General features: G+C 36.1%; 1 protein-coding gene across 1 annotated transcript in view; it reads left to right on the top strand.

The window, feature by feature from the left end:
* The window catches only part of SGCZ (sarcoglycan, zeta), a 227,451-nt gene that overhangs the window by 140,864 nt on the left and 74,184 nt on the right, over positions 1-12,403 (top strand). The window contains exon 3 of the mRNA XM_009884990.1: positions 10,297-10,384. Coding sequence (XP_009883292.1) covers positions 10,297-10,384 — 88 coding nt within the window. The remainder of the gene's footprint in view (positions 1-10,296; positions 10,385-12,403) is intronic.

Below are 12,403 nucleotides of genomic sequence, written 5' to 3'. Positions count from 1 at the left end.
CAGCTCATGTCCAGCTTTTCACCCACCAGTACCCCCAGGTCCTCCTCCTCAGGGCTGCTCTCAGTCCCTCCATCCCCCAGCCTGTATTGATACTGGGGGTTGCCCTGACCCAGGTGCAGGACCCTGCACTTGGCCTTGTTAAACCTCATGGTGATAATCAGTGATTTATCTGTAATTTTTGTAATTACCATTCATTTGGAGCATCAGGTGCATGTAGGGGAAGGCTCAGTAAAGTAACAATAATAATAACCCTTCTTTTCAGTAGGGTGTTTCAGAGTTCATTTGAGATATGTGTGCTTCTGGTTATTTAATACAAGAACAGTAGAGAGAACCAGCAATGCAGAAAGCAATGCTGAGGTAATTGGGATCCAGCAGGGAATGATTATTCTTGAAGGAAGGGTTATCTGGAAATATCAGCATTGTAGAAACTAAGATAGCTTTATGAAGAAACAAAAAATACAGATAGCCATTTCTGATTTTAGTTATTGAAGTTGCTGCTACTATTAGTGGCATCATTTAATCATGTAAGTTGCCACCACCTTAACTTTCTATGAAAGAATAAGTTTAATATTCACCTAAAATAAACCTTCTAACTAAACATGTTTAAAATTAATGACTAGTTTTGCTTTAAGTGTCTTATATTTTTCTTTACCATGTTAATTTCAGTACGCACTAAATAGACTTTTTAATATTTTTTATTAATAGCAAATATTTCTTTGCTGATTCGTCTGAACTATACTATTAATTCCAGATTTCTGCTACGATTTATGTATTTCTGAAATTCTCTTTTGTAACTTAACCTTCCTTTAGAATTTGTTTATCCTTCTTCAGGTTTAGAATTTGAAAAGTTCTGTCATCGAAATCACAGTGAAATAAAAACTGGTCATGGAAATACTATTTCCATATAGTCCTTTGCTGGGTGTCTGCAAGGCACAACAAAAGTGGAACCCAGAACATAGGTTGATACACTGGACAGTTCACATATTTCAGATTTTTTTATGTCAGATTTTCCATAGGATTAGGTAAATATAATGGAATGAGTTTATTTTGACTATTTTTTCATTTTCTCTTTTTTTTTTCTTTTCATTTATTAACATGTAAAACTCACGTATATTTCTTGTTATACATCAAGTGAACAGGGGTTGAAACACTTTTCTCTGTCATAGATATGTCAGGAACTGGGAATCTGGTAAAAGATTTACATACATCCAGGTTATCAGATCCCTGACTACAGCATGTTGTTCTGTTGTTTTTTTTTCTCTCAGCTACTGAGTCTAAAATAAATACCATTCAAATTCTGTAGAGAAATGCTCGCACAATAGGGAACGGTGGGAAATTACTTTTAAATGTGTGAATATACTTTAATATGTATAACTTCTCCTGTAATGTTTTCAGTCTCTTCCTGGATTTAACTGCTGCTATATTTCAAGTTTTAGCACTTTAAGTTTAAAAGGCAAGAGAAACACACTCTTGTTTCACTGCAATGGTATATCAAGGTTGACACCTGCACATGAACAGGAACTGAAAGACTTCTTTCCAAGATTTAAAATAGCATAATGGACTGTTAGATTACTATCGGGCTCGACTTTAATGCCAAAAATCCATTCAATAACTGATATACCCATGCTGCAAAAAATGATGGTTTGAAAGGAGTGAAGTACAGTGATTCCACCCTTAATGTTTTGGCTTCAGATTTTAAGACTTGCATTGATTTTTGACATTTGTCCTAATTAAAGTTTTCTGGGGGCTTTGCAGCTCAGTAATACAAAATTTTACTTGCTGTGTCACAAGTTTAACGGCTAAGGAGTGAGCTTTGAGAGTTGAACAAGCTTCCTCCAAGTACATTTGCAGTCTTGTTATATTTTTAGTTGGGATTTTTATATCTAAAGTCCATTTGAAATTTTGTTTGATCTTTAAATCAGTTCCAGAAAAGTCACTTCTTTTGTCTGCTATTTACATATCTGCTTCTGCTCTATCACTAAGTTTTTTTATGCATGACTGAATTTTGCCGTAATAAAAATTTCATGGTGCATTACATGAGGAAGTAAAACAAGGAGGTTATTTCTATCTGGAGGTTATGGCCATGATCACTGTGCAGCTTTACCAGTGCATGTGGCTCTCGGGAGTGCTGTGTGTGATTCTCGTTGGCTACTCCTATATTACTTTGGTATAACCAAGTTTGGGTAATGAAGCTGAATGATATCTGTGATTGCCTTTAGCATATAAGAAGGCTGATAAGGTAACAGAGCAAAGGTCGGGAACTGAGATAGCACCCTTTGATGAACAAGAATTATCTAGAAAGTAAGTTTCTTTGAACTTTGTCAATACCCTCAAGTATATTTTGTTCAGTATCAACTAGGGTTTGGTTTTTTTTTTTCAAACTATTTGCTTGTGCTTTGTTTACCCGTCTTCCACAGCTTTTCATTTCTTTGCTAGGTCAATAAAATGAGGTTCATTTCCCTCCTTGATTTGGAAAAATAGAGTTTGTATCTCACTGAATATGTGTCTCTACATCAATATTTGTGGGTTTTTTAATATATCAAATCAGCTGTGACATAAAGTCAAATCTGCTACTAGTTTTACCAGTGTGTTATAGAAAAATGTTGATTAATTATTTTTTTTTCCACTCGCATTTGATAATTATATGTAAATCAGTCTTGTCATGGATGAATGAAATGCATTGACCTAATAGTTTACTTGAATACTTTGCCAAACTTCCCTAATGTGCAAAACTGGTGTGAAAAAAATTCTGATTTTTCAATAACATTTAGTCAAACTTTTGATGTCTGGAATGTTTCCTTAAAGCAAAAGTTCAAAGATGTTTACTGTGATTTTGCAATCAGATTCCTAATTCTGACTGTATTTATTAGGGACTAAATTGTGACTCTCAGATTAGAAAGGAAAATTAGGCAAGAACAAAGAACATTAAAATCTCATGCAAAACTTTATTTTGGGAATGCAGGAATATAGAAAATAGGTAAAGTATCTAATTTAATTCCATCAATACTTACATTAACTCTTCTCATCTTGGAATTGTCCAGGAATAACTTGGACAATAAATTAATCTCTTCTCCCTATTGGAAGTACCAAGTATGTTGAGGACCCTACTGTCCTGACACCTTGGGACAATTCTTGGGAATATTCTTGGTAATAATCTTGGAAAAGGTGCATGTTGGTAAATATTGATAAATAAGAATATTGGAAATATTAATGGAAACAATATCTTGGGAATATTCTGGTGAAGAATATTTTTCCTTAATTTGCATTTTGACAGTCCCAAGCTCTTACAAGCTTCCAACAGTTTTACAGAGACTTCAGTCTTTTTAAGTGCTCAAAAGCTTAACAATTGCTGGCATTTGTAGATCTGTTTTTTCCAATTCCTTCCTTATTCAGGTTCCTTCATGTTTGTTGAGTGTTAATTATAAAGTTAATGATAGAAAGTTTGGCTCTGAGGCTCCTAGCCTTACAGATGCGTGGCTTTTTAGTCCCTGGATTTTTGTCTTCCACCTCCATTATTACCTCCCCATTTGTAAGGAAGTTTGTTAAGAAACCCACTGATGTTCAGGGTCTGGACAATGTGTAAACAGCTAAGGAATGCTCTTTCCAGCTCACAGCCTCTTTGATCTGCTTTCTACCCTTCTTGACTGACACTGTGTCATTCATATTCTCTTTCCAAGCTTTTTGCACTTACTTCCTTCAAGGCAGTCTTCACACTTGTTATATCCCTCATTTGCCTGAGCTGCAGTTGTCCACATATTTATTGCAAAACTGCTAAGTTGCTCTTTGACTCCCTTGGACTGCTGGACCGATGGGAGGACTGAGTATTTTCTATTTCTTTCAGTTCCCATTTAGTTGCTATGATGTATTGTTGGTGCTTTTGTCTGGATAATTGACCAGACACAGTTGATCAACTTGTTCATTGTCACTCACGGTATGATCCTCTAAAGCAGTAGACAAACTGTGGTGCTGTGCAGCAGTGGGGAAACACGTTCCCTGTTTTTGTTAAAGTCTTGCAATGTGCAGCCACTGTGTGGTTGGGTACGGGGAATGCCATGGTGAGTTTCTCAGCAAACCAAAGTCTAACACTGTATTTTTGGGGTTTTTTTGTTGTTTGTTTTGGGTTTTTTTTTTAGGTTTGGTTTTTTTTTAGTTTTTTCCATAGTGCAAAAGTACCTTGGAAATAAAATGGTCATCCTGAGTCACTAGTTTGTAGGGATCAGTTCATTAAAAGAGCCCTGTAAGGAAATGTCCTGCCATAACTGTATCAGCTGCCCGTGCTGGGGATGGGCTTAAATAACAGAGTAGTATATAACCTTACGTCCTCTCACAAACTGCCAACAGAGCTGGCAGACCTAGAATCCTGCCTACTTATTGCATTAATTTTTACATCTATATGACACTGCTTGGAGGTCTGGAAACCTGAAGTGGTGTGCTTGGCCAAGCACAGGAATCTTATCATAAGAGAGTTAGTGCTTGCATTATAAGCTATCGTATACATATTGCTGCTATTCCTAAGAGTGTCAAAGTGGATGGTGTTATCATAATTAACTGTGTTCTGAGCATAAGCCTGGGATTATAGTTAATTATACATTGTACCATCTTACCTAGATTAAACTAATGTTGTATTAAACTAACTGGAATTAAATTGCTCTGTTTAAACTGTTTCTAATTTAGAGAGTGTGTTTTGGAAATACTCTTCAAAACTGAGTTAGTTAGCTGGGATTGCCTATCTGAATGGTGTACGAAAGGCATGAAATTTGTCCAAAATATGTTAAAAATAATTGAACCATCTGTAAAAAAATGAGTTTTGCTATTATTGTTCATCCAGAATATTTTTTAGCAAAATCACTTTATAAAGCAATCTATTGGCCTTTCATATACTTACAGTAATCTGCTGATCTAATTCTAAAAAAAGAAGTTTGTATTTATTAGTACTGCACTGTGATTCTTACTCAAAAAAACTCTCCAAAAACCCAACCTTTTTTTCCCCAGAATTTCCATTGTATTTATAACTGGATTCAGATTCAAGACAGCTTTCTGAAAATATCCCATAAATTATTTATTTTTTTTTTATTTTTCCCTTTATGAATGCCAGCTACAAACCTGTTTCAGATAAGAAGTGACTATATTAACATCATATTCATCTGGTTTACCTTTAATACACTACTGAAAATCTTGAAGTTGTTACATTTCAGGGCTTATAACAGGAGTCACCTCATTCAGTAACACGAGCACCAGCTTGTTCTTGAGATCCTCATATCTGTCAGGGAGCAGTGAGGGCTGACTGCTCCCTAAGGGGTGAGGGACCCAAGCGAGACAGCGCTGCCAGGAAGGGTTCAAATGGGGCTGGACTGAAATGGGCTCCCCCAGGGGTGGGGAATGCCCCGGGGAGGTTGAGCAGGGCCAGTAAGGGCTGCTGCTGCCCCTCTGGCCCCGAAAGCATCCCTCTACAATAGTGTAGTTATTAACGTATTGTTATTGTCATTAAAAGCTCTATGTTAACTGTAAGGATGTTCTTATTATGTTGCTTTTTGTTACCTACAGTATAATGTTTGAAATGGCACCACAAATCATGCACTGCCTCTTTGCTGAAGACCACATTTACATAGCAGTGCAGAAATAGAAAGTTCAAGTGTTCTGTTAATGAGAAGGTGTATATATAGCCTGCATCGCTTCATATAATATTATATCTGGGTTTTTTTTTTAAGAGATATTTCTGTGTCAATATGTCATGCATCAGATATAAAGGATTATACTTCAGTACAGAATTTAAATCAGAAGAAATTATATTTGAGGTGAAAATTTCTTACTCTGATACATGCGATTCATTAAGGATGGGGGAAAACCACAGAAAGTTGTGTTCCCAAAGTTTTTTGCCTCAGGTATTTGCTTTTAAAAATTTAGCTTAAAAAAACCCCAAAAAACTAAAAAAAAAAAAAAAGACCTTTTCAAGACATGAGATTCAGTATTTTATTTTGCACAGCTGAAAAATGTTCCCTATTACGATAACTGAGTTCAGAAGTCATTTCCAGAAAAAATAAAACGGACATAATCTCAATATCTGAAATTCTTTGTTCTTTTTGGTTTTTCATGTGTTTGCAAAGCAAGCTTTTCCTTGTCCTTTAAATGGCCAATATAGCTGAAGGAAAGCAGCTTTCCACTAAGGAACTGCCTGCCTTCGGTGTGCATGAAGAATACTTAAAAATCATCACAGGAAGAGCATGACTTGTTCCACTTAAAGATTTTTCACTGGCCTGGCAGTATACATGAAACTATTCCTGCAAATGCTTAACAAATACAGGTAATCTCAGAGCAAATTTATATAGCAAGCTACTGCTATGCTTAATTCATCACACATTTTTGCAGCTGAAGTTAGAATTATAAGGAGTGGGAAAGAAGCCATGGTTGTATGTATGCTATGCAAAATGAAGAAACATGAGAGCAAGCTCTGAATTTCCATGAGAGAAAGGGGGAGGAAAAAGGTCGACTCTCCAGCTATAATTTTTTTGCATGTGCTTTTTATGGAGGAGTATTTCATAATATATATATCTCAGATAGTAGTACTGGATTTTAGGGACTACTTTACTCCAAGACCCAATAATACTGGTAATTCAAAAGTGGCCTAAGTTTCCTGTACCTCAGGAAACTTCCTGTTCAAGTGTCCTGTACCGCAAGTTCAGGTGGCAAGGACAGCTTCTGGACTCATGAGACTGGGGGTCCAAATATGGCATGGCATTTTCCGTGGGTAGAAACCTTGGGATGGCCAAGAGAGACCTGCCTTTTTATTTCTTCTTCTCATGCTTTAAAATTAAATCAGTGTCAAGAAATTATATTAGGTGATGTAGGTGATGAATAACTACTTCAAGGATGTTCCTTGGAGTTGCTCATGATAACCTTTACACTGCATGTATATGATTATATTCGAAATATGGAGCATACCTGTTCCTGATATTCATAACACTGAGCTACAGAAATACACAGAACTCATTTTACAGTGCTACATTACTTTATTAGATGTAAGGGAAAATGTTCTTTAGGTTCACCTCTAAATGGAAGATCTGATATAAAGCTGTATAATTTCAGCAACGGAAGTAATATATCTTTGCCCCTTTTTTCACGCGTGGTGTTTTTGTTTGGTTTTTCGTTTGGTTTTGTTTGTTTGTTTTTTGGGTTTTTTTTATTTCTGTTTTTGTTTTTTTTTTGTCAGGTATTACCTAAAGTTAGTACCTTTTTCGTTTTTTTTTTGTTTCTGTTTTTGTTTTTTTTTGTCAGGTATTACCTAAAGCCTTTTTCATTAAGTAAATATACGAAAATTATTTACTAATATACCAACCTGGGTTTTTTCTATACTTTATCAGCTGTCGGGTGACATCAGCTTAGAAAATTGCATCCAGAAAGTAACTATTCCTGTTGCTAGGCTTGTCTGACTTCAGAACAAGTCTTTTTCCAAATACTTCTACAGTATTTGGAGAGCTTAATCATCCATTATTTTTTTTTCCTATTCTTTGTGTTTATATATGCATCAAAACATTTTTTTTAATTTCCAGTTTCCAGGAAAGAAGTGTGATGGCATACTTCTATCTCCGTTCTGACATTTGAATCCAAAGTATTTTGTGAATTATCGAGTCTATTAAATTGCAAGCTGAAGTTCACATCAAAAGAGTAGCAGATCTGGTGATCCAGAGAGAAAATTATCCAACACCTTTATGCTGTAGATATATCTGCATTCATGTGACTGTCACTCATCTCACTTATACTCATCTCGCAGATCTGTAATTCCACCAATTTCAGCTAAGTCATCTCTGAGTTGCCAGCTCCCCTGAGCAGACTGCCTTTGAGTACCTTGAACTTGAGTCTTTAGGCGCTTCCTGTAGAAAACAGAAGTGCAGGTAAACAGAGTGCCGGACTGCTTAAATTGATAGGAGTTTTGCTACTCGATTTTCTTTGGTCCAGATTTTAAGCTTGCAGCTCTATATTTCACAATCAGGAACTAATGAATATAGATTTAAGTTCTTAACTTCTTCATCCCTCTTTTTATCTTTGAAATAAGACAAGAAAAGGTGAAAAAAAAAAAAGAAGGCTTGGCTCCCCTAATCTTTCATTATCCTGTATTTGGGATTTGATACCCAAGGTCTTCATTTATAATTAGAGCCAGAGCACATGCAAACTGAGAGGCAGATTTTAGTCTAAGAATCTTGTTAAGTATTTTCCTAAGGTGAAAGGAAAGAAACCTTCGGATAAGACTATGAACGGTGTTGGAAGTGTAAATTACCAAAACCTTAGCTGAGAAGGCAAAAATAGGTATGGCAGTACCCTCGCTTTCTAAGGGTGGGATTATTCTAAGTGAGAAGACCCTTCTCCAAATACTGACTAACCAAAACTGAAAAGGGATCCTTAAAATATATTTTGACCATGCAGCTGTCTGTCAGGACAACCTCCTTTCCCAGAGCAGCAGTTGTCGGGACTAATGATCTTCAAAGGACCATAAGGAAAGTGGAAATCAAATCAAGTGTTGAGAAAAAGGTCCTTAGCAGCTGCTTTTGTTGCCAGAAGCTCCCTTGATTGCATCACATGTTTAGCTCAAACCAGTCACATTGAACACGGTGTCTCACTGATAATTACAGCTTTTTATCTAGAAAGATGGACAAGCCAAACAGTGACTTGCATCTGCCAGATTCCGTGATGCAGAGCTAATTGGCAGGATGTTAGAGAGGTCATAGTATGGTCCAGTGAGAGATGAAACACACCTGAATTCTTAGAAATTAACTCAGAATAATTTCAGACTTCCCAGGGAACTGAGTATCATTTAAAGTTAATAATCATGGTGAAAACAACTGGGGAGAGTGTTTCTGGCAGAGGAAAGCCCTGGATTCAAATGAAGGGATTGTAATTCATAGAAAATTTAAGTGCAAACCTGCACTTTACCTGCATCATGCAGGTAAAAATAAATCTTTATATATGGCTTCTGAACTCCTTTTCTTCTCTTCTTAAAAAGCTTTAAGCAGGAAGAACCAATATATTAAGTGACACATACACACACACAAAGTCTATCTAACCTAATATGCTCAATCCAGGAATGACCAATAATGGATGCCCAGGGAAGAATCTAAGAATAAAATGCATATATAATAATTTTCAGAAATATTTTCCTAGCCCCTTAGGTATTCCTACCTTAGGCACTTCCCCAGCTCTTTCTGTCAGGTGTCTTACTGGTGTTGCATAAACTTACTGAAGCAAAGGAAGTGCTAGAGAATTGCCAGAAGAATTAATGTACCCGTGGTCTCAGTGCAAGCCTAAGGGCAAGAGAGGGAGGAAAGAACCTCCCTGAAGCAGCCACCATCCCAATATTCCCTCCTCTCATGCACCCACCCCTCTCCAATGACAGCATGATCAGTAAGCTCTTTTTTTTCTAGGCTGGGTTTCCCTTGTCTCTCTGTTGAAGCTCTTCCCCTTTCCTGTGCATCTGCCCTTCCCCTGGAGGAGTGGATCTGGCTCCTCGTTCTTCAAGAAGCAAAATTCAATTCTGTCATCATTTCTGAGATTCCTTAAGCTGGCTTTGGACACAGATATGCCTACACATACATATATGTAAACATTCCTCAAAAGCTTGAACCTAGTAGGATGTTGATAGCAACGTGGTCATGCTGCAAACTGGCTTTAAAAATCATAAGGCTGTGCTCAAATCATAACAGTGTTTGTCTTCATGCTCCGTCAGCTTGATCGCTATTAGTACCTGTCAGGGTACTATTGGCAGTGAGTCAGGGTTGTCTGCTATATGACCTCACCTTCCAGTGCTCTCTTTCTTTGCTTTTTGAGAATAATAGTAGCTTTTACCTTCAAAGAAATGCATGACTATGTTTGTTAGCTTTTAGTAAGTGCAGTCCAAATATTATAGGTTGTACAGATTAATAGAATAACGTGGTATGATGGTGATTAGGCAGTTAGAAAAGTATATGTTAGCAGCATATGGAAAAAGCTAATGAAATAGGTTTGCTTTAAGGCTTTTTGAATTTGTAACTTTGTAATGTGCTCAGGAAATAAAGCCCGTTTTATATAAATTAAGTTCAACTCTGACTACTAAAGCAGGGATTCTATGCACAAAGGTTTTAAGCTTAAAATATTATTCTTGTTATTCTTTTCTACAAAAATTTGACTTGTGAAACCCTATGAAATAATTAAAAAGGCTATTGTATTTGACACAACTCCCCTCTCAGCATGCATGTTTATATTTAGTTCTAACTTAATTCGACCTCAATTTTTTGTTCTCTCATTTATTGTCTTATACATGTTTCCCAGGATAGCCCACTGGTCTTACAGTCTGACAGAAATGTAACAGTGAATGCAAGAAATCACATGGGACAGTTAACTGGACAACTGACAGTAGGTGAGTGTTCTTTATTGACTGTTATGTATATCAGTTTAGCTTTATGAATAGGTTTCATTGATGAATATCGAAGATAAAATATTGCAGAATAGTCAGAAAAAAAAAATCATCTCATTGCCATACGCAAAAAACAGCATACAATGGATCATAAGAGCATGATTCAGCAATAACTGAAGGGAAAGGAAGTAGAAATGCCTCAAAATAGTTAAAACAGCTTAACGAAAAATGATTATTTTTGAGACAGCGTAACAAAATAAACTAAAAAATCCTCAGCAAAACATGTTTCAACAACAATTTCAGTGGGAAAATAATCATAATTTTCTTACAATTTCTGTCAGTCTTCCATTACTTCAGTGCGAATTGGTTTATCCCCATTACGCTTGCGGTGTATTTGTATCAGAATGTATATTGAAAACAGTTGGAGAAACAGAATGTAAAAAAACAGAATGAAACAAAACTCCAAATGCTTTCCTAGTCACTACAAAATTTAAACAGAAAGTGATCATACTGACAGTCATTCATTAAAACGGTGTATGACATTTTGCAAAGTATAAAATATAGGAGAGCAAAGTTCCAAATGAAATGGAAATAAAAAATCCTCTACTTATGTGTTCCACTTTTCATGTATTTTCCCCTGCTTTTATTATGTTTACCATGTTACCAATTTTGACACCAATCATACTTACTTGTTAGCAAATATGAAGTAATTTTTTTAAAAATTTTCAGTACTAGAGCAATAATGAAGATATTAATTGCTTTTTAAGAATATTACCCACAAAAATCAGTACAATGTTCTAGATCTGTTAGAAAACTATATATATTGACTGGGAATGGGATGAAAAATATGCAAATGTGTATCTGTAAGATACTAATATATATATAAATTTGAGGGGACACCCCTTAGGCCCCACATCTTTTCGTAGTTTTCACTTTACTTCTGGATTAAGCTGTTTTATCCACTCTTTTTCCTCATGTGCTGAGGATATGCTCACAAATAGTTTAAAGTTAAACTCTAGTTTATTTTTGACTACACTGAGCTTTCCTACTGGCTGGAGACAGCGGCTTCAAGTTGTAAAAAATCTTTGGCAAGTGCAGACAGAGTGACACACCACCTGCACTGATTTCCCTGAATGACCATATCAAATGAGTGTGCAAAGGTAACCAGACTTGCTAGCAGATACAGATGAGGAAAATTAAGCTAACACCTGTTCTAGCCATATTGTACTTGCCCAGCGTGTTTATGGAACGCGGTTCTGCTTCATCTAGTAGCTGTGTTATCCAAACCTTCCACTTCAGCTGATAATTGCTAAAAGGTGAGTTGCCCATGGCAAACGTTCACATTGGCTGAAACAGATATGATATTCTGATTGCTGATGCTATTCCTGCACAGTGAATCCAGCACTGAAAATGTATGTGGGTGTCTCAAGACTGACCTACTTAAAGGCAGCACACCAGAGGTTAATATTCTTAAAACATATAGGCCCGAAGAAAACATGTGTTCTTATGTTATCATCATTAGAGTGAACACCTGTAAGCTTCTTGGGGTGCAGCTGGTGCAGTGTCTGGAGAGTGGAAGTTTGCTAAATTCCAATATTACTTCTCACTTTTTCTCTTCCTCTTTTTCATAATGGCTATATGGCCTTTATTCTTTCCTATATTCATATAAAAATCTGCTTCTTTATTTTTTAGAAATTTCTCATACAGTGTTGAATACATATTAATGCATTCCTTATTTTCTTATTTATTATTTAATATTTCTTACTTAGTGTAGGTACTCATAACTACCAGTAGAATCAGTAAAAGCCTGAACATTCTATTGTTGGAAATCAAAGAAATTAACAGGCACCTAAGACTCAAAATGTATTATTCCTGCCCTCCTTTCCAAAAATTTTTGTTGTGTAAGGTAGAGCAGATAAAGACAGATTCTTGATTTTCATGTAGGTAAAAGCATGGAAACATCTGCTGAGAGAAGGGAGGGGGACTTTCCTATAGCAGGTTTGCTGACATCAGAAAATGGTT

This window comes from Charadrius vociferus, unplaced genomic scaffold (genome assembly GCF_000708025.1).
Source record: "Charadrius vociferus isolate BGI_N301 unplaced genomic scaffold, ASM70802v2 scaffold134, whole genome shotgun sequence".
Lineage (NCBI taxonomy): Eukaryota > Metazoa > Chordata > Aves > Charadriiformes > Charadriidae > Charadrius > Charadrius vociferus.
The sequence above is the reverse complement of the archived record's forward strand: the minus strand, read 5'-3'. Positions and strand labels throughout refer to the sequence as shown.